This window comes from Agelaius phoeniceus, chromosome 7 (genome assembly GCF_051311805.1).
Source record: "Agelaius phoeniceus isolate bAgePho1 chromosome 7, bAgePho1.hap1, whole genome shotgun sequence".
In the NCBI taxonomy this organism is placed as follows: Eukaryota; Metazoa; Chordata; class Aves; order Passeriformes; family Icteridae; genus Agelaius; species Agelaius phoeniceus.
The window spans coordinates 48,888,296-48,911,654 of NC_135271.1; the positions used below are offsets into that span (position 1 = coordinate 48,888,296).

The 23,359-nt window shown below is 46.9% G+C and overlaps 1 protein-coding gene across 2 annotated transcripts in view; it reads left to right on the top strand.

Annotated features, from left to right (window-relative positions):
- The first annotated feature begins 16,818 nt into the window (after positions 1-16,818).
- Positions 16,819-23,359, top strand: part of EPC2 (enhancer of polycomb 2) — a 36,864-nt gene continuing 30,323 nt past the window's right edge. Inside the window, exon 1 of one of the 2 annotated variants that reach the window (XM_054636494.2) lies at positions 16,819-17,054. In XM_054636494.2, the coding sequence (XP_054492469.1) occupies positions 16,902-17,054 (153 nt within the window). In that variant the 5' untranslated portion in view covers positions 16,819-16,901. Of the gene's footprint in view, positions 17,055-17,165; positions 17,264-23,359 lie in introns of those variants that run through there. The other variant, XM_077181776.1, reaches the window with a different exon arrangement.

The following is a 23,359-nucleotide window of genomic DNA, read 5'->3' on the forward strand; positions in this document are numbered from 1 at the left end:
ATTGCCCCCAGAACACCCAGTGCTCCCAGCAGGAGATTCCAGCAATCCCAAACACCAAACATTCCTTCAGTTCGATGCTCACCGTTCACACCGGGGTCCAGTCAGTGATGGAAAAACACTTGGAGGCTAAAAAAGCCAAAAAAATCCTACAAAAACAAATTGTTCTATCCCCAGGTCACCAGCCTGGGAGCTGCAGGGACTTCAAGCCCACAGACACCCCACCAAGCACTCCTGTCCTGCTCCTGGTGTCTGGGTATCCTCGTGCTCCCAAGGAGAAAGAGCAATTCCATGCTCTTGTGTGTCCTTAAATATTGCTCAGCCTCAGGCTGGCTTGGTGGTGATGCCATAAATGCCTGGACAGCTCCCAGAAATTCCCACCAGCCTGGTGTGATCCTGCATTACAGCCTCTCCTTCAGCCTGGAATGGTGACACTTTGTGTTGTGTAAAGCTCAGCACTGGGAGCTCAGAGCCCTCATTTCCCTCTGCCAGGTCTTGGCTTCAAAGCAATTTTTTGTTGTTCTGTTAAAAAAAAAAAAAAAAATTAAAAATCCAACATTTGATTTGGAATCCCCCATGTGAAAGAAGATCCTGGAGAGATTCCATCTCCCACGTTTTACCTGCTGTGAGATAAGGGTTGGTTTGTAATTGAGTGTCATCCCAAAGGGAGGTAAGGGGTAGGATTTACAGCTGGAAAAAACAACCTTTCATTTAGAGCAGCACTGTCTGGAAATTCCTGCTTTGGGAAAGATCTGGGGAGTGGGAAGGGTTTTGACTGACACTGGATGAAGAGGGCAGGGAAGGAAGAGCAGGAGCATCCTCAGGAATTGCTGGGTGAAATCCCAGGGAAGCGCTGGCACAGGGTGAGGAGTTCCAAAATTCCAGGCAGGAATTGATCCCAGTCAGTGATGCTGGGCTGAGCTGTGGGGAGGTGAACCAGGTACCAATGGGATGGACAGCAAAGGCTTTTCCAGCCACGTCCATGGTGCAGGTGAGTGGAAAATCCATCACTGATAATTCCCTAAATATCTGAGGAATCAATTCTTTGGGTCACAAAACCACAGAATTCCTGCCCAGCTGCTTTCTGCTTCACTTGGACCCACAGCAGGTGACAGGGGGGCTGAAGGAGCCAACTTGCCAGGCACCAAACAGGACTCTGGAACAGAGTTCTCTTCATCCCACAGTTCTCTTCATCCCACTTCAGAAGTTTCTGTCTCATCAAACCACAATCATTTCAGGCCTTTTTGAAGGAGAAGCAATTCTCAACTCCCAGCAGAAATACAGCTCATTTTCACTTCCAGGAAAATAAGTTCTTGCTTCTCTCAATGGTTTTTCTCTACAGAGAGAAAAAGTCTTGAAAATAACAACGTTTTGGGGGTTATCATTATCTGTTCTTAGTCATGGGATTGAGCTCTCTGCTTCCAAGGAAAAAGGGAAGAGTTACGTCTGAATAAAACTTTATTCTTTTCCTTTCCCTTTCCTTTCCTTTCCTTTCCTTTCCTTTCCTTTCCTTTCCTTTCCTTTCCTTTCCTTTCCTTTCCTTTCCTTTCCTTTCCTTTCCTTTCCTTTCCTTTCCTTTCCTTTCCTTTCCTTTCCTTTCCTCTCATTTGTTTAATTGGGTTCAAAAGGAGAATCTGAACTTCCCAGCCTTAAGAGTTTCATGAACCAAAATAACAAACAGGAGATAACAAATGGGGTGTTGGGAAGGAATAAACCTTTGTCATTTACAACTTGGTTATGACAACAATAAAAAATAGATAGCAAAGTGTTAGACAATAATTCAACAAATACAATATCCTTTTTTAAAATATATTTTTAAATTTTGGAGAAGTAGAAATTTGGGGTTTGCCACCCTAAAATCATCCAGGGGACAATGACTTTTATAGAATTGCCCATAAAGTCCTGGTTTTGCAGCCACCTTGCCATGTTTCTGTCCAGATGTGGGGTCCAGGTGTGGCTCCCAACACCTTTTGTCCTCAGCTGCATCCATCTCAAGAGTGAGGTGGAAGGAGTTTGTCCTAATGTGAGGCATGGAAACACATGTCCAGGGCACATGTGATCCTTGTTAAAATACTTGGAATGCTTGTGGGGGAATTAGGCTGAAGCCTGGTAATGGTGCAAATCAAATCTGTGACAGGCAGGGAGTCCTGGCCAGGGCAGATTTAAGTCAGGTTTAGCTAAAAAGAGAGTCAGGCTTTGGGAGTAACAACAAAATATCTGCATCTGCTGGAACTGATTGGCTCTGCTGAGAGCAGAGCTGATATCACTGAGGAATAAAAGAAAGGCAACAAAGCCCAGCAAGCAGCAAATGATGAATTATTCAATGCAAATGTCAACTTTTAGTAGTGACTGTGGCTGTAAATTTTTTTTTTGCAAGTCTGAGCGTTGCCATTAAGCAACTCCATATGATGCTGCATCTGTCAGATTTCTTTTGTATCATTTTATTTTTATGGATGCCGGGGAAAAGTATTGGGAATTTCCACATTCAAATTTTATTAACATCATTTCCCCAGTTTCTGTCATCCTCTGATTTAATGTTTGCTGATTTTTCTGGCAAGGGTTAAATCCACGCCCACTTCTGTAACATCCCAGGCCGTGAGTCTTCAAATGGAAATCAGCTTTTGCTGAGAAATTTTAATTTTTCTGTGTGTTGAACCCGAGCTGAATTCCTGGGCAAGAGGGGGAATGGTGGGGGAAGAGTGAGGAGGTGCCATTACTGTGCCAGTGCCGGGGGATTCCTATCACATCCATATCATCAATCTGTCCAAGGAGCTCTATAGCTCCCATTATCCCCTCTGCCTCCAGGATAAGAAGCTGGCAACAATTGCCCATTGTCAGTTTATGAAGGAACTTTTTCATCTTCTTTCCCCAAAGACTCGATTCTTAATTAAGTAAATTAAAATTAATTACGGAATGTGTACAACAAGATGTTATCAGGGCTGCGGCCCAAAGTGAGCTCTGTGTGCTGTGCCTGCATGTCACACCCACAGGGAATGGCTTCCAACTGAGGCATGGATGGGATTTTGGGAAGGAATTCCTGCCTGGCAGGATGGGCAGGCCCTGGCACAGGTGCCCAGAGCAGCTGGGGCTGCCCCTGGATCCCTGGCAGTGCCCAAGGCCAGGCTGGACAGGGCTGGGAGCACCTGGCACAGTGGGAGGTGTCCCTGCCATGGCAGGAACGTTCCCATCACCTGGTCAGGGCCTCAGCCTTGTGGAAACCTCTCTGTACATTTAAGGCCAAGCTCTGTGGAACACGGTGGGAGATTAAAAACACCTTCCAGCCCTGAGGCTGAGAGAGTTTCAGTTGTTAAAAGATAATTTAATATTAAGCAATTCCTAAATATCCAAAGGACAAAGGACGTTTCCTAACAAAGCCCAAAGCACCTCTGCATGTTTTGTAATGATTTCTTGTTCTTTGTTAGCCAGAGCTTTGAACTGAGCCACATTCCAAAGGATGGGAATGCTGCACCTCCATTAATTAGTTTCCAGAGGAAGATGTTGACATTAGCTATTGACAGGGATCCTCTTATTAACAGCCTGATAAGGATGACTTCAGTGTCTCATAAAATCATGGATTAAACAGCAAGAGTGACTGAAGTGTAGCCTGAGGATCACTGGACCTGCAGGAAAATGAGCACAGTTATTTACTGAATGAAAGGAAAGTGTTACTGATTTGGATCCTAAAACTTTTAGGAGATGGACATCTCGGAGATGTCAGGTGTTTTCAGAAGAGCAAATAAATCCCTGCTCCAGGAGCTGGTCAGAGCCAGGGAACTCCTCAGTGTGAGCTGGGCCAGGCCAAGCAGGGACCATGGCCAGCCTGGGAAGGGGGAAAAGAGAAGGAAAAAAAAGGGGGGAAAAAGGGAAAAAGGGGGAAAAAACGGGGGGGAAAGGAAAGGGGAAAGGAAAGGGGGAAGGAAAGGGGAAAGGAAAGGGGGAAGGAAGGGAAAGGGAAAGGGAAAGGGAAAGGGAAAGGAAGGGAAAGGAAAGGAAAGGAAAGGAAAGGAAAGGAAAGGAAAGGAAAGGAAAGGAAAGGAAAGGAAAGGAAAGGAAAGGAAAGGAAAGGAAAGGAAAGGAAAGGAAAGGAAAGGAAAGGAAAGGAAAGGAAAGGAAAGGAAAGGAAAGGAAAGGAAAGGAAAGGAAAGGAAAGGAAAGGAAAGGAAAGGAAAGGAAAGGAAAGGGAAAGGTTTTGTGCTCTCTTCCTTCAACCCCACCTTTTCCCATTCACAGGACATTTGGGTTATCCCTTCCTCGCAGCCATCAGGGGAAGCTCCCTGAGTGCAGCTCTTGGGGCACCATTCAGCTGATCTGAATGCACAGATTCAGTGTTTTCCCAATGTGGTTAATGACATGTTACAGAGCTGTAATTAATTACATGGCTTTTAGTTATCAGGTCCAGGGAGTGGTTCATGGGTTTTTTTAATGATCCTTAAAAGATGGAATGAGACTTCTTAAAAATTTCCCTCAATTAGAGACCTCCTAATTTCTAACTCTTAATCCTCAAAGAAAATTTATTTCTACTTCTTTCTTCAATAAACCAAGCCCTGGTAAGGCACAGCTGATCAGAAGTTTCATGTGCCCTTTACTTGTTTCTGGAACCAAAGAAAGAGTAAAGTGGCTCAAAGTTTCTGCTTCTAAGAAAAAGGAAAGTTAAAGAGCAAGGTTGTTTTCAATCAGCTGCTGGTGCTGCAGAAGGGCATCAAGACCTCTCATATCAGGTAAATAACCAGGAGCTGAGAGCTTTGCTGGCTCAGAAATTGCTGTGTTTAACTCCAGTAGCACGATCTCCTTTTTACTGGAAATCTGAGCGCGCTCTTCCTCCAGCCCTGCAGACAATTGCACCTATTCAACTTCTGGGAGAGTTCAGGAACACGGGGGTGTTTGGAAGCTTTTCTGGAGCATCTCCTCAGCAGAGTGTGAGAAGCACAGTCTGATCTCCAAACAAACCCAGCTAAATTTACCCTGCTCCCACCCACCCTGGCGAGCACTCTCGCCACAGTTCCCTGCTCACACGTCTGGGTCAGGGCTTGAACGCTTCGTGAAAATTGGATTGCCATTCCACAAAGCCTTCCAAAGACTTTTGGAAATTTATTTCTCCTTTCAATCTCACTGCTCTGCTTTTCCCAATTGCTCCACAGCTCTGGCTCCTGGTGCCAGGAGGAAACCTTGTTTGTTTTCTGCATCGCTGAGGCTAAAATGTTTTGCTTAAACCCAAAAATTCCAGCCCCAAAATAGTGCTGCAAAGGCTCTGCCTGTGGGGAAGCCTCAGCAGAGCATTGGATAATCCTTGGAAGTTTTTTAGCTCCATCAGAGCATATTTGAGTTTTTCCTCCTGTTGTTCTGATTGGGATGTCACCCCACAGCAGCAATTGTCTGCTCATTTCCAACCTCAGCGTTGGTTTTCATCTGCTCTGAGGGTTGTTCAGCCTCTCCCTCTGGATGTGTGAGCAGTGCTTCCTCTGCAGGCAGCCACCACTTCCCTCTCCAGCCTTCGTTCCATCTGAGCAGAACAGGCCCTCTCCTCTCCTCTCCTCTCCTCTCCTCTCCTCTCCTCTCCTCTCCTCTCCTCTCCTCTCCTCTCCTCTCCTCTCCTCTCCTCTCCTCTCCTCTCCTCTCCTCTCCTCTCCTCTCCTCTCCTCTCCTCTCCTCTCCTCTCCTCTCCTCTCCTCTCCTCTCCTCTCCTCTCCTCTCCTCTCCTCTCCTCTCCTCTCCTCTCCGTGATTTTCCTGCAATCATTGCTCATTTGGGCAGCCACACTGGGGGATTTGTCACCCCTGGTGTTTGAGGAGCAGGAGTTCACCTCTCAGGAGTTTCTCTCCTAAACACCTCCTTTACCCCATCTGAGCCATACCTGGAGCTCGTGCTCCTCTTGGGATCCACTGAAGTGTGTAGATGTCTGTTGGTTGTTCTCAGTCAATCAGATTTGATTTTAGTGTCACAATGTTTATATTAAGAACTAGAATTAGTACATGGCACTGGATTTCAGAATAAAAAATATTGATCTAAAAGGAAGGAAGGTAAAATTACTGTTGCTGTACAGGAAGACATGTGAGGTTTGTGCCCTGATGGAGGAATGGCACAAACCATTGGGGATTGACTTCCCTGTGCCATTCCAGGTGAGAACCCTGCCAGCTCCTGCAGGAATGTGCCCTCACTGAGGGTGGGACTTTGCCATGGAAGCCAGAGAAATGGATTTGCAGGCAGAACTGCAGACAGCAGCTCCAGCTGCTTCCTGAACAGCCTGTGGGGATGGAATAACGTGGCACCTCCACATCCTCTCATTTCCCATCTCTTACAGGCTCTGAGTCTCCTTTTGCTCTGAAAGCATCTTTTCCACAGCACCCTGATCCATGCCTGGGAGAAGCTGTGGCTGCCCTGAAGCGTTCCAGGCCAGGCTGGACAGGGCTTGGAGCCACCTGGGATGGTGGAAGGTGTCCCCATGGGATTTGAGGTCCCACTCTGCCATCCAGCACTTTCCCAATGGGAGCTTTCCTGCACTGCTTCCCCCAAAGCAGGAATTTCTCCTGATTGTGTTTGAACATCTCATAAACACCCGTTCCTGTCCATTGGGCACTGATCAAAGATCACCCTCCACTTGTGCAAGGAAGAGTCACAGAATCCCAGGATCACTGAGGCTGGAGATCCCCAAGGCTGAGCCCAGCCTGTGACTGATCCCTGCCTTGCCAGCTAATGGGATGTCCCAATGTCATTTTCCATTTCTCCTCTTTGTTTGCTTGTTAATTCACAGCTAAATTCCTCTTTGTAGTGGGAATCCTAATAATCTTCAGTTATAGGGTACTATAAACTACTGGAGAAGAGTAGGATGTCCTAAGGTGGCAGGATTTACAAACCCACAGAGGATTTTCTGGTCAATAAAAGAAATAAAAGTACAGAACTATCTGGTTTTCTCATCTCCTGGCATGCAAATGTTGCAGTTCTGAATATCACATTAAAATATTGCCTAAATCCCTTTTTCAATTTCCAGAGGACCTCACATCTGGCAGCAACTTGCAAAACATTGCAGAACATTCTGGAAAAAAATTAAAGCCTGTCAAAGCCTCATCTTCTGCTAGGATGGGACTTAGCAGAACTCTTCTGTAAGAGACTGAGTTATGTTTTCTTCCAGCAAGTAATTGCCTTCATGTCTCTCAATATGAACCACTGCAAATGATGTTCCTCCCCTGGATCCAGAGGCAGCTCACATTTATATCCCAATAAGCTCCTAATATTGGAGAAATGTGTCAGATTTCACGTCCTGCATGGCAGCTGCAGCTCTCTCAATCATTGTTATTAAAGAATATTTGCACACATTGCCATCTCTGTCAGCTTAGACAATTTTTTCTTTTTTTTGCAATTTTGCAAAACAATTTCCCTCCCTGGGTCTCTGCACCCTCTGGAAAGGCTCTGCTGGTGGAGCTCAGCAAGTGGCACTTTTGGATGGCCTGTTTCCTCTTGGTGAATCAGCCTGGGCAGGAGTTTCAGAGAAAATTAAAGGTTTTGTTTTGAGAAAGTTCATTGTTCCTGGAGCCCTGCTCTCCTCTATTTCAGACAAACAGACGCTCCCTGCCTTGCTGGGATCGATGAGTGAGGGGATATATTGGGAAGTGGTGTGGGTTTGAAGTGGGATTTGCTTTGATATTTCTGTGCAAATCCATGTGATGGCTCACTGACTCATACAGCTGAAAATAGGTGGTGATATCAAGCCCAGAATTCTTCACAGATTTTTTTTTTCCCCCCCTTTTCTTGCTTAGCTAGCTGCTCTTCCAAAAAATTCAGGTCATTATTCAAATCTGTGCTTAGATTAAAACTCCAGATAACATCACTCTTACTCATTGATGAATCACACTGGAGCAAATTCTGGTCCTACTGAACTCACTCTGTGTTGCCTTAGTCATAAGTTTGTTTGGCAAATCACATGTCATGCTCGAATTAAGCACTTGCTTAAATAAGATACTTTTAAAATACATTCAGGAAAGTTTGCACATAAGATTTATATAGATAGGATTTATATTGCAAACTTGTCAAAGCAAAACTAGAGAATGAAAAATTCTGTTAATTCTGAGTTAAAACAAGAATTTATGTTGTCAGCAACAGATCTAAAGGGATTGTTAGATATACATGAAATTAAACTTGTTTTCTAAAGTCTATTTATAAATTAATTTTAAATATGGGCTTTTGGGAGGCTTTGGAGTAGCAAAACTCCCCCTGCATGTAGTGATGCCACCACCACCACCCACAGGGCTCAGTGTCACCACAGGCTCTGCTCTGCCACTGCTGGCACCAACCTGACCTTTCCCAAAGATTTTTTTACATTGCATGATCCCTATGCCAATATCAAATTTGCACTGAATCTTTTAAACTGACACCCTTTACATTAACAGGGCCATTTTCCCCTGAACGAGGTGAAGAGGAATTTACTGAAATCATAATTTAAAATCTAAACACAAAATAGACAACACAAATAAAACCATTTCTAAAAATAGTTAGAAAAAAAAAGCTGTGAAGTTATATAGAAAGGAAGAGCAGGCACTGAGGTGGGGATGGTTATAATAATTCATAGGTTATCAATCTCATGGCAGATGGAAACAGGGTTTGGTTGGATGCATCCCTAGCTCCAGCTCCTCCCTGCCTCCTGCAGGAACATCCCAGTGAAATGAGCCCTGTAAGCACTGACATGTTACAGGTATGGCTAAAAGAGGGGAAAAAGGAATTTAATATATTCCAAGCATGCTCTGAATGATGATGTGCCCATGGGAATAGGCCAGATGTGGAGATGAGGTTGGCAAATTGCAATTTGGCAAATTGCAGCCAGGATCCATGGGAAAAGGGAGCAACCCCTGGTGCTGCAGCAGCCAAGGGCTCCCCTCCCACCCCAGCTGGGGAGCAGGAGAAGCCCCAGAGGTGCTGCTCAAACAGCACCAAGCCTCTGCCACAGGAGCTGGGAGCTGAGAGCTGCTCCTCAGGAGATTCACCTCTCCATGGGGTGCCTTGCTGGGGCTGTCCCAGGGAGAGCCTGCTCCCTCTGCAGCTGCCAATGGAGCAGAACACAACCTGCTATTAAAGAGGTGCCAGCAGGGAAGGAAAGCTGGGCATGGAACCACAGCTTCCCAAGCTGCAGTATTTTAACGTGTCCCAGGTGATGTGAGGTCACTGTTTGCTTGGTCCCTTCCAAGTGGAGTTTGGATGATGCAAGCAGGTTGGGATTACAGCTCCTCGCAGCTTTATGGAGCATTTTCCTCAAAAGGATTAACCTGTGGCTTCAGGAAAGGCTCACAAAGTACCTGTGTGCTTAAAAATCCAGAGAATTGTGCAAAGAAATTAATTAACAACCAAGCACTAAATACTTGGGGGAAAAGGGAATGGATTCATTTGGGATCCTTGAAAACCTACCTATTGAACAGGCTTTTTTTTTTTTTTTCAATTGAAGAATGAAACTCTGATGCAATTTCCCTATTATATAATGGCATTATTTTCCACTCCTTTATTCCTCCTTTGTTTCCAAGAATGATTAATTAGTGACACAACTCAGGTACCTGCAGAAACATTACCAAACCCAGCCATTCTTTTGTCTTGGAAGATTTTTTTCCTATACCTGGAGTAGCCAGAAGCACCAATGTCCTCTTTGGTAATCTCATAGGATTATTTAGGATTTCAGAGTTAGAAATTCCCATCACACCTGTGACATTCCCTGATTTTCCTCTGGGAAGTCTGTGCAGGTTCCACAGAAATGGTCCCACCTGGTTTGGGCACTTCTTCAGATCTCTGAAGTCTCAGCTGCTCCTGCTCTTCTCTGCATTGGCTGTCCCATAAATCCTGCCTCTTCCCAAGGACCTGGCCTTCTGCAAGCTGGGTGTTTGCAGTGCCCTGAGAACCACAAATATTCCATGGATATTCCAGAATCACACCATCAATTGGATTGGAAAAGACTCTGAGACCTTTGTGCCCAGCCCATGACTGATCACACCTTGTCAGCTGCCACAGCCAGATGTTCATTAACACCTCCAGGGATGGGGACTCCAGACCTCCCTGGGCAGCCCTTCCAATGCCCAAGAACCCTTTTTGTGAGGAAATTCCTCTCATGTCCAGCTAAACCTCCCCTGGCACAGCTTAAAATTTTGTCCTCTCATCCTGTCACTACTTTAGCAACCCATGATTTTCATTTTCAAGCTTCCAAGGCTCACATGTCAGAACTGATTTAAAGGAATCTCCATTCCCCCGCTTTCACCAGTGCCCCCTTGCCCTGTCTGCTCTACCCCATGGCCACAATTCAGTTCCCACTTTTCCCTCTTTTCTTCCATTTTTTCTTTGTGAAGTTCAGAGGAATTTTATCAGCAGATCTTGCTCTGTCCATGCTCTGGTCTGGGACACAAGGAACACACCATTCCAGGGATCCAGGGGCAGCCACAGCTTCCCTGGACAATGTGTGCCAGGCCCTCCCCAGCCTCACAGGGAACAATTCCTTCCCCATCTCCCCACCCCTGCCCTCTGGAAGTGGGAAGCCATTCCCTGTGTCCTGTCACTCCAGGCCTTCATCCAAAGCCCTTTCCAGCTTCCAAAATAAACTCCCTGCTGCCCCTTCCACTGAGCCTTTTAACCAAAAGCACACGAGTGAAGGAGCTGGATGTGCCAAGGAGCAAAGCTGTCCCCTCTTTCCAGGGAGCACTGTGGAGCTTTTAGTCTCTATTTGAGAAGGAATTGCTGAGCTGAGCAGGGCTCCCAGAGGAAGCAGGAGCTGCTGTGGAGGTGAGACTCAGATCATTTGTGTGTTTGTGGGACCTGGCTGCCCCTGGAGCAGCAGATCTCACTGAACAGAGGTGAATGGCAATTGGAGGTGGCAATACTGCACAGCTTTGCTGTGACTGCTGTCTGCACACTAAAAGTGTCTTTTTAATCCTATTTTCCTCAAAAAACCTTTGACAAGGAAGTACAGCAAAGTGAAGCTTGAATACATCTTTAAATCTGCATGTTGGTTGCATAACTCCTCAGGACAGCCCAAACTTCCTTTTGTTATTACAAATGTGTGCACAGAGCAAGGCAAACATTGTCTCCATTCCTCACTGCCACAAAACACTTTCATTTTCCTTTTGACTCTTCCTGCAGCCCAGCAAATATTTGTGTTTCCTGATGCCCAGCAACGCTGGGAGAGATTCTGGTTTTGCTGTGGAGGCCTTGAGCCCCATTTTGCAGGAAATGGGGGAAGTACAGAGCACAGGTGACACTGACCCCACAGCAGTGACAAGAAGCTTCTTCCCTCTGATTTGCATCCCAGTCAGATAAAAGTAAAATCCTCCTTTTGAGGGAAACATCCCCTGACTCCAATTGGCACCGACAATTTGGAACAGGGAATTGCTTCTAGGAGTGAGACCTGGGTTGTTTCTGCACAGCAGGAAATGGTTCTCACCATGGTTCTACCCCAGCTGGGGAGAATTTTGGGGTTTTCAGGGTTTTCTCTGCATGGAGCATTAAACATTCCCAATGCAGTGGGTGCTGCCACTCCAGATCAGCACAAAGCAATGACACCAACCTTAGAGCAAGGTGGGCAGGGAAGATGTTGCCACTGTGAATCAGGAAGAAAAATTGTTAAATCCAGGCCATTAATCCAGAAGACAGCAATTGTCAAGGGGGGTTTGTTGGGGTTTTGTAGGTGAGCTTTTAGGTGGGTTTTATTTTTATGAAAGGTACACTTGGTGTATTTCCTAATTTCTTGATTTTTTTCTAGTGGAAGGTGTTCCAGCCCATGGAATGAGATGACCTTTAAGGTCCCTTCCAACCAAACCATTCCGGGATTCTGTGATTTTCTTATTTTCCAGTTGTCTGAAAATATATATTTTAGAAAGCAGCCCCCCTCCTACCCTTGTGCTGAAATCCAGCAGAACTACAGAGCTCTGAGGAGGAAAGGGAGCATCTCTTACTTCTGGGACAGAGTTTTCCAGAGTCCCCTTTATGGCAAGTCCTTCACTCTGGCTTCTGCAATCTGAATAAAAATAAGAACAGTTTTCAATGCTCCATGAGTCTTATTGATATTTTAAGTTGCAGGATGGGGGTTGCTGTAATTTTTTGATACAAGCTGGGGAGCTCCCAGCTCCTCAAAATGCACTGATTAAAAAAAATAAATAAATAAAGAATTATCTTGTGTTTGCCTTCTGAGGTGTGAGATTTTGGGATGAATTTGCATACATTTGTAAACTTGGTTTTCATGATTTTTCCCTGCTATGTTTTTCTAAGTAACAATTGAGTAAATCTCTCTACTCTTATTTTCCAAAGTTGAATGTCATAAATACCATCCTTATTAGGTGCTAACAATACATTTCTGGTTCCAGTCATAATCATTATTTTCCTCACTGGTCCCTGCTTTGTGAAGTTACCTTTTTCCTGGTGGTAAAACCCCAGGTTTCTGGGGGTTTGAGCTGCACTCCTGCAGGTGCCCAATGGTTTTACTTGAGAATTCCAACCAAAATTCCTCTGGTTTCATATCTGCATTATGGTTAACTCACTTGTTGAATTGGGCTGTAAAAGAGCCCAGTCAAGAGCAGATTTATCTTTTGAGTCAGAATCCAAGATTTCATACCACAGGAAACAGCTGCAGCAGGTTCCTTTAAAACGCTCCCAATGCCTGTGGTAACCTCCACACACAAAGCACAATTCCCTTTCATTTTAAACCTATTTCTTGACACAAATAGTTTTGATATAAATCTCTCAAATCAGGAGCTTCCTGCTGCTTTTCATCATTGTCCCTTCCTGCTGCAATTTAGGGAATCTGCTATTTTCATAGCTGCCCTTTTATTTCGTTTTATTTGGTGTCGGGCTTGAGATTTTAACTCCATTTTCAACTTCTCTAATTTTCATTCAGAGCTTTAAATCTCCCAGGAAGCTATTCTATACTGGATTTCAGGGCTTGGCTGATAGGTTTGGGTGACCTTCGAGGGGAAAATGCACAGGCTGCCACTTCCCTAAACCCTCGGAATAATTGGAAATAGAAATGGTTGGGAATGATACATTAACTCTGAGCATTAGGCACTAAGCATGCTTGCTGGCTACTTTGATCAAGCTCTTTTTTCCTGACAAAACCCCCTTTGAAATGAATAGGACAGAGGTTCCTTTCACTTCAATCAGAGTTCTCAGACACAGGGAGAAAGAAGGACTTCATAACCTTTAAAAAGGCTCCCCTCGTCCATTCATGGATCTCCTGGAAAGCTCAGCACTTTCCCTTGTGCTGGAGTTACTAAGCCAGCTCCTGGATAATTTCAGCCTTCCTTCGAGGGAGGATTTGCTTAAACATGAGATCAAACCCCTCTGTAAAGAGCTGGGATCTGGGATTTACAAATATTTGGTGATGTGGAGTGTCAGCGTGGCTTTCCTGCTTGCACCTCCTGAGCCCGTGCCTGGCACATTGCAGGAGATGATGCTTTGTACACTTCATATCCTGATTATTTGTGTATATTTACAGCAGCACCCTAAAAATTCCAGTTCTCTTTTAACACCTTGACTGATGGTTTTGGGCAGTGGCCATTATCAATTCTGGATTCTCTGTTTCTGCACTCTTTGAGCTTTTTTTTTACTACTTTTTGTACTTAGAAGGTAACACGTGGAGTAAAGAAGTGGTACATGCTCCTCCTGCAATATTGTACACTGAGATAATCATCCAAAAGTGATGCTTCTGCTTGGAGATTAATGCAGCGAGATATGAAGTATTAGGAAAAAAAAACCCCAACAAATAAACGGGATAAATCTGCAAAAAATCTGCAGAAACATCCCAGGCTTTGGGCAGCTATGGTGAGAACAAGGATTCCTTGTGTTAAATGTCACTATGGAGAAGCAGAACCAAAAGCAAGGATGTGATAAAGCCCCCGAGCCTATACAGCTCTGACATTCCCACTGATATATATGTTTAAATAAAATTTGAGGATTTTTGGTCAATCCAGTGTTCAAATGTGCATATTCAATTCCATTAGCTCTATGAAGGTGAGTCAGAACTCAGGTATTGAACAAATAAATTTTGTTTGAGACATTGTTTCCTTGATTTGTGCATGAAAAGTAAATTATTTTTTCTACAGGTGAGTTACAGCTCCTCATTTTTTTACAGCTGCAATTCTTCAGAAAACCTATGTTATTTTACAAGAGGAAGAGATCAGATTATGTGCTTAAAAGATGGATGGTTGTGGCTTAAAGCTAAACTAATGCAAGCTGAAACTTTACTTCTGCCCATGTTCAGCTCTGTGCAATGGCTTTTTTGACTACATAAAAAAACCCTTCTGTACCCTACAGGGCATAATTTCTTTAAAAAATTGCATTGCTTGTAGAAATAAAATAATGGGATGAGTTTAGGACTAAGAGCCACCTGGAGGGTAAATATGTTCCATTTTTGTATTTTTTTTTTTTAATTTAAGTAGTGAAAAAGAGCAGAACATGCACACAAAGGGAAAAGGTTGTTATTATCTATTGTTCAGCCGTGCTGACTGAAAGGAGGAAAAGTCTTCCAGCAGTGTGTAAATGCCTGTTTCTTGCAGAAGCAGAAGGAGCAAAGTCATGGTGTCTTTTAAGAGCTGGAGGAAGGGCTTGAGGAGGAGCTGCCTGCTCCTGTGCCAGGGATGTCACCTGTGCCAGCTGATGGCATCCAGGTGGGAGACACAGCTCCTGAGGACGTGTCACTGTCAGCCCTGAACTGCCAGCCCTCCTCTGCTGCCAGAAATTCCTCAGTTGCTTCAGGGGCACCAAACCCAGCTGGGGTCTGGGAACTTTGGCTGCTTCTAAAACAGTGCTGAATTATAAATTCTAAGCTAAACCATACCAATTTTCAATATTCACCTGTTGATTCTAACCCAAGGCAAGAATTGCCTGTCTTGTGAAATAAAAATACTCTAAGGGAATTATAAATAAGTGCAGCCTATCACACTTTTGTTCTCTGCTCCTTCTCTCATGTTTTTAAAGCTTCATTTGTTCACATGACTGAACGCTTACCTGATGCTTTCATAGCAGTAGTTAATATAATTTCCAGATCTCTTTCCCAAGCTAATTTGTGTCTCTGGCTGATGAACACAATGTTCTTGCTGCTTCTGTTCCCCTCCTGTGTATTCCTGTGCTTGTTTCATCTTCCTTCTCTCTCTCTCTCTAGTTGACACAATTCTTTATTCTTCATTTTGTAAATCATGTGTTTGTCACGAACAGCAGTTGTATTTGCTATACAAAACCATGTAAATAAAAAACACAGCAGCTAACTAAAAATAAAAGGCAATTCAGAGACTGAACCTATTTTTTTCAAATTTAAAAAAATGGAAATTAGGTACAGTTGGCACAGTGATCCAAACAGGGAAGTTTTGAGTAAGAGGTTCAGTTTATTTCAGAAAGTAACACTGACAACTCCTGTGAGAGCTCTAAGGTGGAGGTGAGAGAAGCAGCTGCTTGGTCTCAGGGTGTCAAAATTAAATGGAAGTGAGGAGATATTTGAGGTTCTAAGGATCTTTGATGAAGGGTTTTGCAGACTAATGTCAACTCGTGCAGGAAGCTCTGGATGGGCAGAGGACTGAGGCTCTGTCCAGGTGAGAATTTGGGGTTACTCAGTTCCAAGCTGCAGGACATTGTTTTTGATGGAAAGAGTGATGAAGGAGTTTAGTAAACTAAAACATGAGGAGTTCACATCAGAATGAGGAAGCATTTTTCATGAGGGTGCCAGAGGATGGGAACAGGTTCCCAGGGAGAGTGTGGTGTCTTCAGAGTCATTCCAAACCCACCTGCTCCAGGTGACCCTGGCTGCACTGGATGGTTTCCAGAGGTCCCTTCCATCCCTGAATATTCTGTGATGCTCTGGGAAAAAAAAAAAAAAAAAAATTGCACAGGCGTAAGTTTGTTTCTGAAGTGTTGGTTTGTGTCAACCCTCCTGATGCTTTCATGGCTGGAACTCTTTAAGCCCACATTGACCAACATGCTGAGGAGAAAAACCTGCTGGTTTGTCCAGAGAGTGGGGACACTGTGGGGACATGGTGGCGAGACATTGAGGACTCTGTGAGGATTCTGTGAGGGCACAACAGGAACACTGTGTACACACGGTGTGGATGCTGTAGGGGAAACCGTGGGGACACTGTGGGGGATACAGGGGGGACACGGCAGGGACAATGTGGGACACTGTGGGGACACGGCAGGGACAATGTGGGATGCTGTGGGGACACTGTGGGGGAAACGGCGGGGACTTTGTGAGGAGAGAGTAGAGACCCGGCCGGGACACTGTGGAGAGCAGGGTGAGGAGACATTAGGAAGAGACTGTGGGGACAATACAGGGACACTGTGGAGAGACAGTGGGAACACTGTGGCGACACCGTGGGGGCACGGCAGGGAGACAGCGGGGACACCGCGAAGGCACTGCGGGGACACTGTAGGCACACTGTGAGCGCACCGCTGGAGCATCCTAGGGACACTGTGGGCAGCGGGAGGGGACACAGCAGGGACACGGCGAGCACGCTGCGGGGACACTCCGGGCAGCCGGCGGGGACACCGCGGGCTGGCTCGGGACGCTCGGAGCGCTCCGCTCCTGCTCCGCTCCCGCCCGGTCCCGCCGCCCCCCTCAGGCTCCCTGAGGCTCCCTCAGCCTCCCGCCCTCGGCTGCGCGCGCAGCGCCGCTCCCGCCGCGCGGGCTGCCGGGAGGGCCGAGCGGCTGTGGTTAATGTCCGCCATGTTTGCCATGGCGCAGGGAGCGGACCGAGCGAGCCCGGCGCGGATCTAGGGCTGCGGGGCGTGCGCTGCGGGCTACGGGCGGCCCCGTCGGGAGCTGCGCCGGGGCGGCGGGACCCTCCATGGTGGCGCGGGCGCGGCGCGGGAGCGGCTGGGAGGCGGCGGCGAGGCCGCACTGAAGGCCCCCCCCCCCCCCCCCCCCCGCCCGCCCGGCCCCGGGGTGTTATTGTGAGGGGGAGACAATGAGCAAACTCTCCTTCCGCGCCCGGGCGCTAGACGCCGCCAAACCGCTGCCCATCTACCGCGGCAAGGACATGCCCGACCTCAACGACTGCGTCTCCATCAACCGGGCCGTGCCGCAGATGCCCACGGGGATGGAGAAGGAGGAAGAATCGGTAAGGGAGCGCGGCGCAGGGGGGGCACCATTGTTTACAGGCACCCCCCGCACGGGGAACCGGCCGCCGGTATTCACCAAGCGCGCTACGCTCGCTCCGCCGCGGGGCGCTCGGGGCGCTGCGCAAACGGCGCAGCGTAAGCCGCGGTCCGGCGCCGCGAGCGGGCCCTGCCGCCGTCCGCCATCTTCTACTGCGCGTCCCGGGCGCGGGTGAGCGGGGGGGGGCTCGGCGTGAGCGCGGCGGGACGGGACGGGCCGGCGGCGGCGCGGAGCGGAGCGCGGTGTCGGAGCGGCGGAGCGCGGTGTCAGAGCGGCGGAGCGCGGCGCCGGCCCGGCGGAGCGGGGCGGGCTGCCGGACAGGCTCCGGCTGCCGGAGCGGCTCGGGATGTCAGAGCGGCGGAGCGTGCGGCGCGGCGTGCCGGAGCCGGCTCGGGGTGTCAGCTCGGATTGTCGGCTCGGGGTGCCGGAGCCCACTCGGGATGTCCGAGCGGCGCAGCTGCTCGCCGTGCCGGAGCGGCGGAGTGCAGAGTATCGGAGCCGGGCTGCCGGAGCGGCGGCTCAGGGATGCCGGAGCGGGCTCGGGCTGTGCCGGTGCGGGGTGCTCGGGATGCCGGAGCCGCTGCAGCGGGCTCGGGATGCCGGCCCGGTGGAACGGCTCGGGCTGCTCGGCGCGTTGTGGACTAAAGCTGATACTACTCCTGCCAACCCTGTAGTGAGTGGCTGTCAAGTCGCTCGGGCTGGGGAGGTGGTGGCGGCGTGAAAGTGCTGGGGCTGTGCTGAGCCGCTCCACGGGGAGCGAGCGGGTCCGGGCCAGCTTCTCCCTCTCTGAGGGACAGCAGGACGCGCTGTCCCTCTCCTCCGGCCGGGTGTCGCCGAGCCCGGCGGCAGCTCCGGGTTCGGGCCGCTGTCAGTCCCTGCGTTGGTGCACGTGTGGGGCTGAGGGCACAGCGCTGTACACACACACACACCCTGTGCACATGTGGGACTGCAGGGACAGCAAAGCACAGCCGCTTCGCTGCCGGTGTGGGACAGTGTCTGTGTTCCTGCGGCCACCCCCGGTGCTGCTCGGAGTTATTCAACACCGCTGCTCTGTGCTGCTGCTGCTCGCTGTGCATCGCACGGCACAGGCGTCAGCTGGACGCGTTGCGTGAAGCCTCGGAGCTTTAATGTTATTTCCAAATCAGCCAGCCGGTGTTCAGCGTGGATGGACGTGTGGTGTGTGTTCTGCTCGTAGTGTTAAAGGGTGGAAAAGCTTTTGTGCGCTGAGGTAAATATAAGTTTGTGGGGGTTTTGGTGAGCAGCAGGACAGCTTTGAGAGCGCTCGCACGCAGCTCTGGTGTCCTCTGAACGTACTGCTTTGTCTTGCCGATCTTCAAACGCTTTTCTGTAAGAGTAAGGTTTATTTTCTGCTCCTGGGACTTGTGTAAGCTCAGAGAGAGGCTGTCGCCTGATGTGTCTGTACTTGCAGAGCCGATAGTAAATGCACCCTCCAGAATTTCCTCAATGAATCTGTGTCTCCGCCTCAGCCAAACCTCTGTGCCTGTGGATTGGCTTTTCCGAGGTTACAGCTGTCAAAGAGGCTCCACGCTTTCCTCGCTGCTTTTTCTCACCTGACTGTTGGTATTAAAAGGAATCCTCTGTCTTACTATGGTGGGCTTTTATTTTTTAATTTACTGTGTATGATACATTGTGCTCAAAACTTCAGGAATTCCCCAAGAGTAATGCTGCTGGAAGCTGGGATTGTAGTTAAAAGGAACAACACTGGGGTACAAATGAAGCAATATTGGAGACTAATTTGGTTTTCTCAGCCTCGAAAGTCTGTCTTGCAGTGCTGTGTTCGCATTTAATATTGAAATTAATTCTTTAAAATTGCTGTTATTTTGATAAATCATGTTTAAAATAAAGTTGTTAATGGAAAATTGCTGTACGAGTTCAAGCAAACAAGCTGCTTATGGGCTGCTTAAATGATTGAGAAGATTAGATTTATACTTCAATAAAACTACTTTAGTGTTGTCCTAAAAAGTTGTTTTTCTGTGTGAGTGAGGTTTGTTTTCTCAGCCCTGACATGTGGCTCTGTTTGATATATTATGTAATAGTCTCAGAATGAAATGACTGAAGCAATATATAAACATAGTGTGAGATGCATCAGCCAGGCAAGATTATAAACTGCTATTCTTAGATTATTCTGATTATTGCCATGTGGTGATGGTTTCATTCATGGCTTGTCTTTCTCAGATAATTCTTAATTAATACTTTTAAAAAAAATTTTATCAAATCCCTTCTAGGAACGGCTGTTGCGGGTGGCAGTAGTTAAACATTTGAGAAATACCTAAACAGCTTTAATTCATAGCAAATACTGCTGTGATCGATTTGATCTATTTGTAAAGGGATTTTTTGGAGGGGTAGGAAATCCCTGCACGCTCATTGCTGCCCCTCAGTTTCGGGTTTCTTTTCCCGAGTGGGAGTTGTTTGCAGCCTCAGGGTGGCTGCTGCTCTCCCTCCTGCTCAGAGCCACCAACCTCGTGCTCCTCCGGCCCCGGCTCGCCGCTCTCCTCCCGCTGCCCCCTCCGGGAAGCCTCGCTGGCACCACAGAGGTCTTGTAGCACACACGGGGTCAGACAGCACCTTCCGGGATATATTCCAGTGGAAATCAGCATTATTCACAGATTTGCAGGATTTAAAACGCTCGGGTGACACGTCTGCCCTGTTCTTTACAACCCAGTCTCGCTGGTGCAGCCGTGTGGTTTAATTAGCTGGTGATTGATCTTTTGTACATACAAAAGTGCAGATTTTGGTCCATTTATTCTTGATGAATATTCTGGAACTGTTTCTGTATGAGTATCTCAGAGATTTTTATCCACTCGCAGCGTTTCACAAATCAGCAGCTCATTTCTCTCACTTGGAGATTCCAGCTGTGAAAGAATTAGGTTTCTCTTCTGTAGCAGCAATGTTTATGTTACAAATGTTTATAATTTACTCTAAATTAAACCTGAGGAAGAAAATTGTGTGGGTTTGTTTTTAAGCTCACGTGAGAGAGCGATGCTGTTAAGCAGAAGCAGGGAAGTGTCCTTTTGGGAGTTCAGAAACTGAGCGGGGACACTTGTGGGTTTTCTTTTTTTTTCTCCTGATGAGTAAGACTCGTATTTCCTAATGCTAATGAATTGTTTTGACTGGAAAGGGAGAAAGTTGCAGAATAGATAAGCCTTGGGTTTGTTTTTTAGCACATAACTGAGTTTTTATTTGAATACCTATTACTGGAGATTGCCGAGTTGCACACTGTGAGGCGAAATCGTGCTTGGTAATGAGGCACCTTCACACGGGAGGCTCTGGGAAGTGAATTTACCTGAGGTGTGAGGAAGCTGAAAATGTGGTGGTAATGGGTGATCCCGGGATTGCCTGGTCGGAGCTATCTGAGCCTTCATCTCAGCGCTTGTTTGCACATCCGTTCATTTACACTCCAGCTTGGCACGGCGTCACGGGCCTCAGGGCAGAGAGGAAAAGTGCAGGAATGGCAACTTAAGGACGCGCTTTGACGCTGCAGAAATGCTGACACCGAACCCGTGGGAAGGGACTTTCCTTCCCAGCCCTGCAGGGATCACCTCGGGATGAGCCTTCTCTGATCATTAAATACAACGTTCGCTGCTGATTATTTTGACTGGAAGTAGTTAACTTGAAATTCTTTTTTTTTTTTTTCCCTTAGTTCTTTCAGTTTCTTTTGTAATGCTGGAACTTGAAGTGCTCATCCTCGGGCTTTGCGGTGCTGATACTCCTGGAACAGCTTTTTCATTCTCCTTTCAAAGCAGGAAGCTTTTAGCTTTGCAAAATCCTAGTTTTCCTGTTAAACTGTATCAGCAGAAATACCCACAATGAATATTTCCCTCTGCTACAGGGAACTGAGAGAGTATGAAATGTGTGAGGATTTACTTAGGCTGCTGCTCAGAGGTACCTGCCTGCTGCTGTCTGATGCACTCAGGTCTGGGTTTAAAAACACAAATACACATAAATCACTGCCCACACGGACACAACCTGCTCTTAACTGGATGTTTGTGTGTGGGCTGTGCGCTCATAACCTGTGGTTGAACCCTCAGAGTTCCTACAAACGAGAGGCTTTGTAGAACAAAGAAGCCCAGACAGCAGTGAGAAAAACTGGAGGCCAACAGAGGATAACTTCAGCTCCAACCATGCAAATATTCTGTGGAACAGAAATCCCTCGGAAAGACTGCACGGGAATCTATGTGAGAAACTCCCAGGATTGTATTTCCATGCAACACCAGCTGAAATCAAGAGCATGCTTTGCTTAGGAAAGGAATTGGGTTTGTTTGACTAAAATCAGCTGGGTTATCTGCTGGGGAAATAAAATTCCCAGTGTGAGTTATTCCTCAGATTAAGCACCTGTATTTATTTACTTACTTGGGGAGTATTTGAGGCTGCTGAGATTACTGAAGTTTGTTTGGCATTAGGCAGCAAATTGCTGAGTTGTGATTTTTATTCACAGAATTTTGAACTCCAGTTTTGTTTGAGATCTTTTCCTGCCTTCATCTCCTGTGCTTTTCTCCCTCCTCCTGAGTCCCATTGCCCCGTGCAGGGATGTTCCTCCCAAGTGCCCATTTCAGTTCCATTTCCCAGGCATTATTTCAGTTTCCAGCTCTGATCCTTTATCCTTGCTGTGCTGTCACCTGCAGCATCTCTGGGCCGTGTTTAATGTCCCGTTTGATAACGGTGAATCAGAATTAACCTCGACCAGCTGAGCTCTGGAGAGCTCTTAAAACTGAGGAGCTCCACGTTTAATTTGTTGTGGCTGAAATTAAACACGACCGAGATTTGCTCTCAAGCCTCCGCCTCACGAGCAGTTTATTAGGGCTTATCACATTAACACCTATCAGCAAACCTGTCACAAGTGCTTGGGGTATCAGCTCGGCCCGGGACAAAGGTCATTGATCCCGAGTGTGCTTTTAAGGTAGAGCCGAGCCAGAGGAACCCACCTGCATCTCGAGGGGCCGTTCTGCTTTTTGGGGTCTCGGTAAGGGGCGGTGACAGCGCACCCTGCGTCCTTTCATGGGGAGCACGTGGGGACAGAGCTGGGAGCAGAGCGCGGTGTCCCGCCGAGGTGAGATGGCTTCAGCCCTATCTTAGCACCGCGGGGTGATTGAGATAAAGCTGCGCTTTGCTGCGGGCCGGAGGCTGCGCAGGGTCAGCGGGCAGGGCCGCCCGGGCGGGGTCCGTGCCCGTGGCCCTGCGGCACAGTGGGAGCCGTGATTGACTCACACCTCGGGGCGTTATGCAGCAACTTTCCCTGATGGGAAGGGCTCCTCGGCGGGAGGGGCAGTTCCATGACAAAAGCTTAGGAGAGCGCTCCGTGGCTCGGCTCTGGGACAGGGAGCAGTCTTTCCTTTTCCTTCAATTTAAGGAAACCTTGGAAATAAATCGCTGGGGCTTCCTTGGATTTACAGAGTGCCAGACTTCACAGCGCTCCTGCTTGGCAAAACTGAGCAGGAAGCAGCTTGGTACAATTTCTGTTTTGACTGAAACCGGTTGAAATGTCCTGCTTGAACAATTTGGATCAACAGACATTGAATCTGCTTATAGTAACCTCTCTTCATAATTATTTTTCATGAGAAAGATCATTTTGACTGTTGCTAGATGTTCAAAAGGTTATTTGTAATTTACTTTGCCATCAAGGCTAATAAACAATGCCTTGTTTATGCCATAGCATATCTGTCATTCTATCTATAGCATATCTGTATTTATAGATGACTAGTATATCTATCATTCTAACACTTCAGCTTTTTGGAAGGTAAATAACTCATTCAATATTTACATAAACCTTGGGTGTCCTAAAAGCCAGTGGAAGTGAAGATCAATAGTAGAACTGAAGTTTCTGTAACAAGTAGAGAAGAATGGAACCAGAACTGAATTCCTGTATATATAAGGGTGTAAGAATAGGAAGAATAATTTTATGAGACTAAAATATTATCAGTCTGGACTGTCATAATTTTGACACTATTTTGAAGGTACTGTTGACTAGTTTCGAGTCAAAGTAATAAAATATTTGAGAATATACTATTTAAAAGCTTTGATTTTTTGATCCATTTTGCATACTATTTAAAAGCTTTGATTTTTTGATCCATTTTGCAAATTCCTGCTTGTTAATGTATAATAATCACAGTCTAGTGGGGCTGAAATGGATTAAAATACACTCCCTGCCCATGGTAGGTGAAGTGCTGCAAATGTAAGGGAGCAGAAATTTGCAGCAAAAAAATCAGACTTGATAATTTCCCTGATTTCCTTTGTGCAATTCTAATTGTG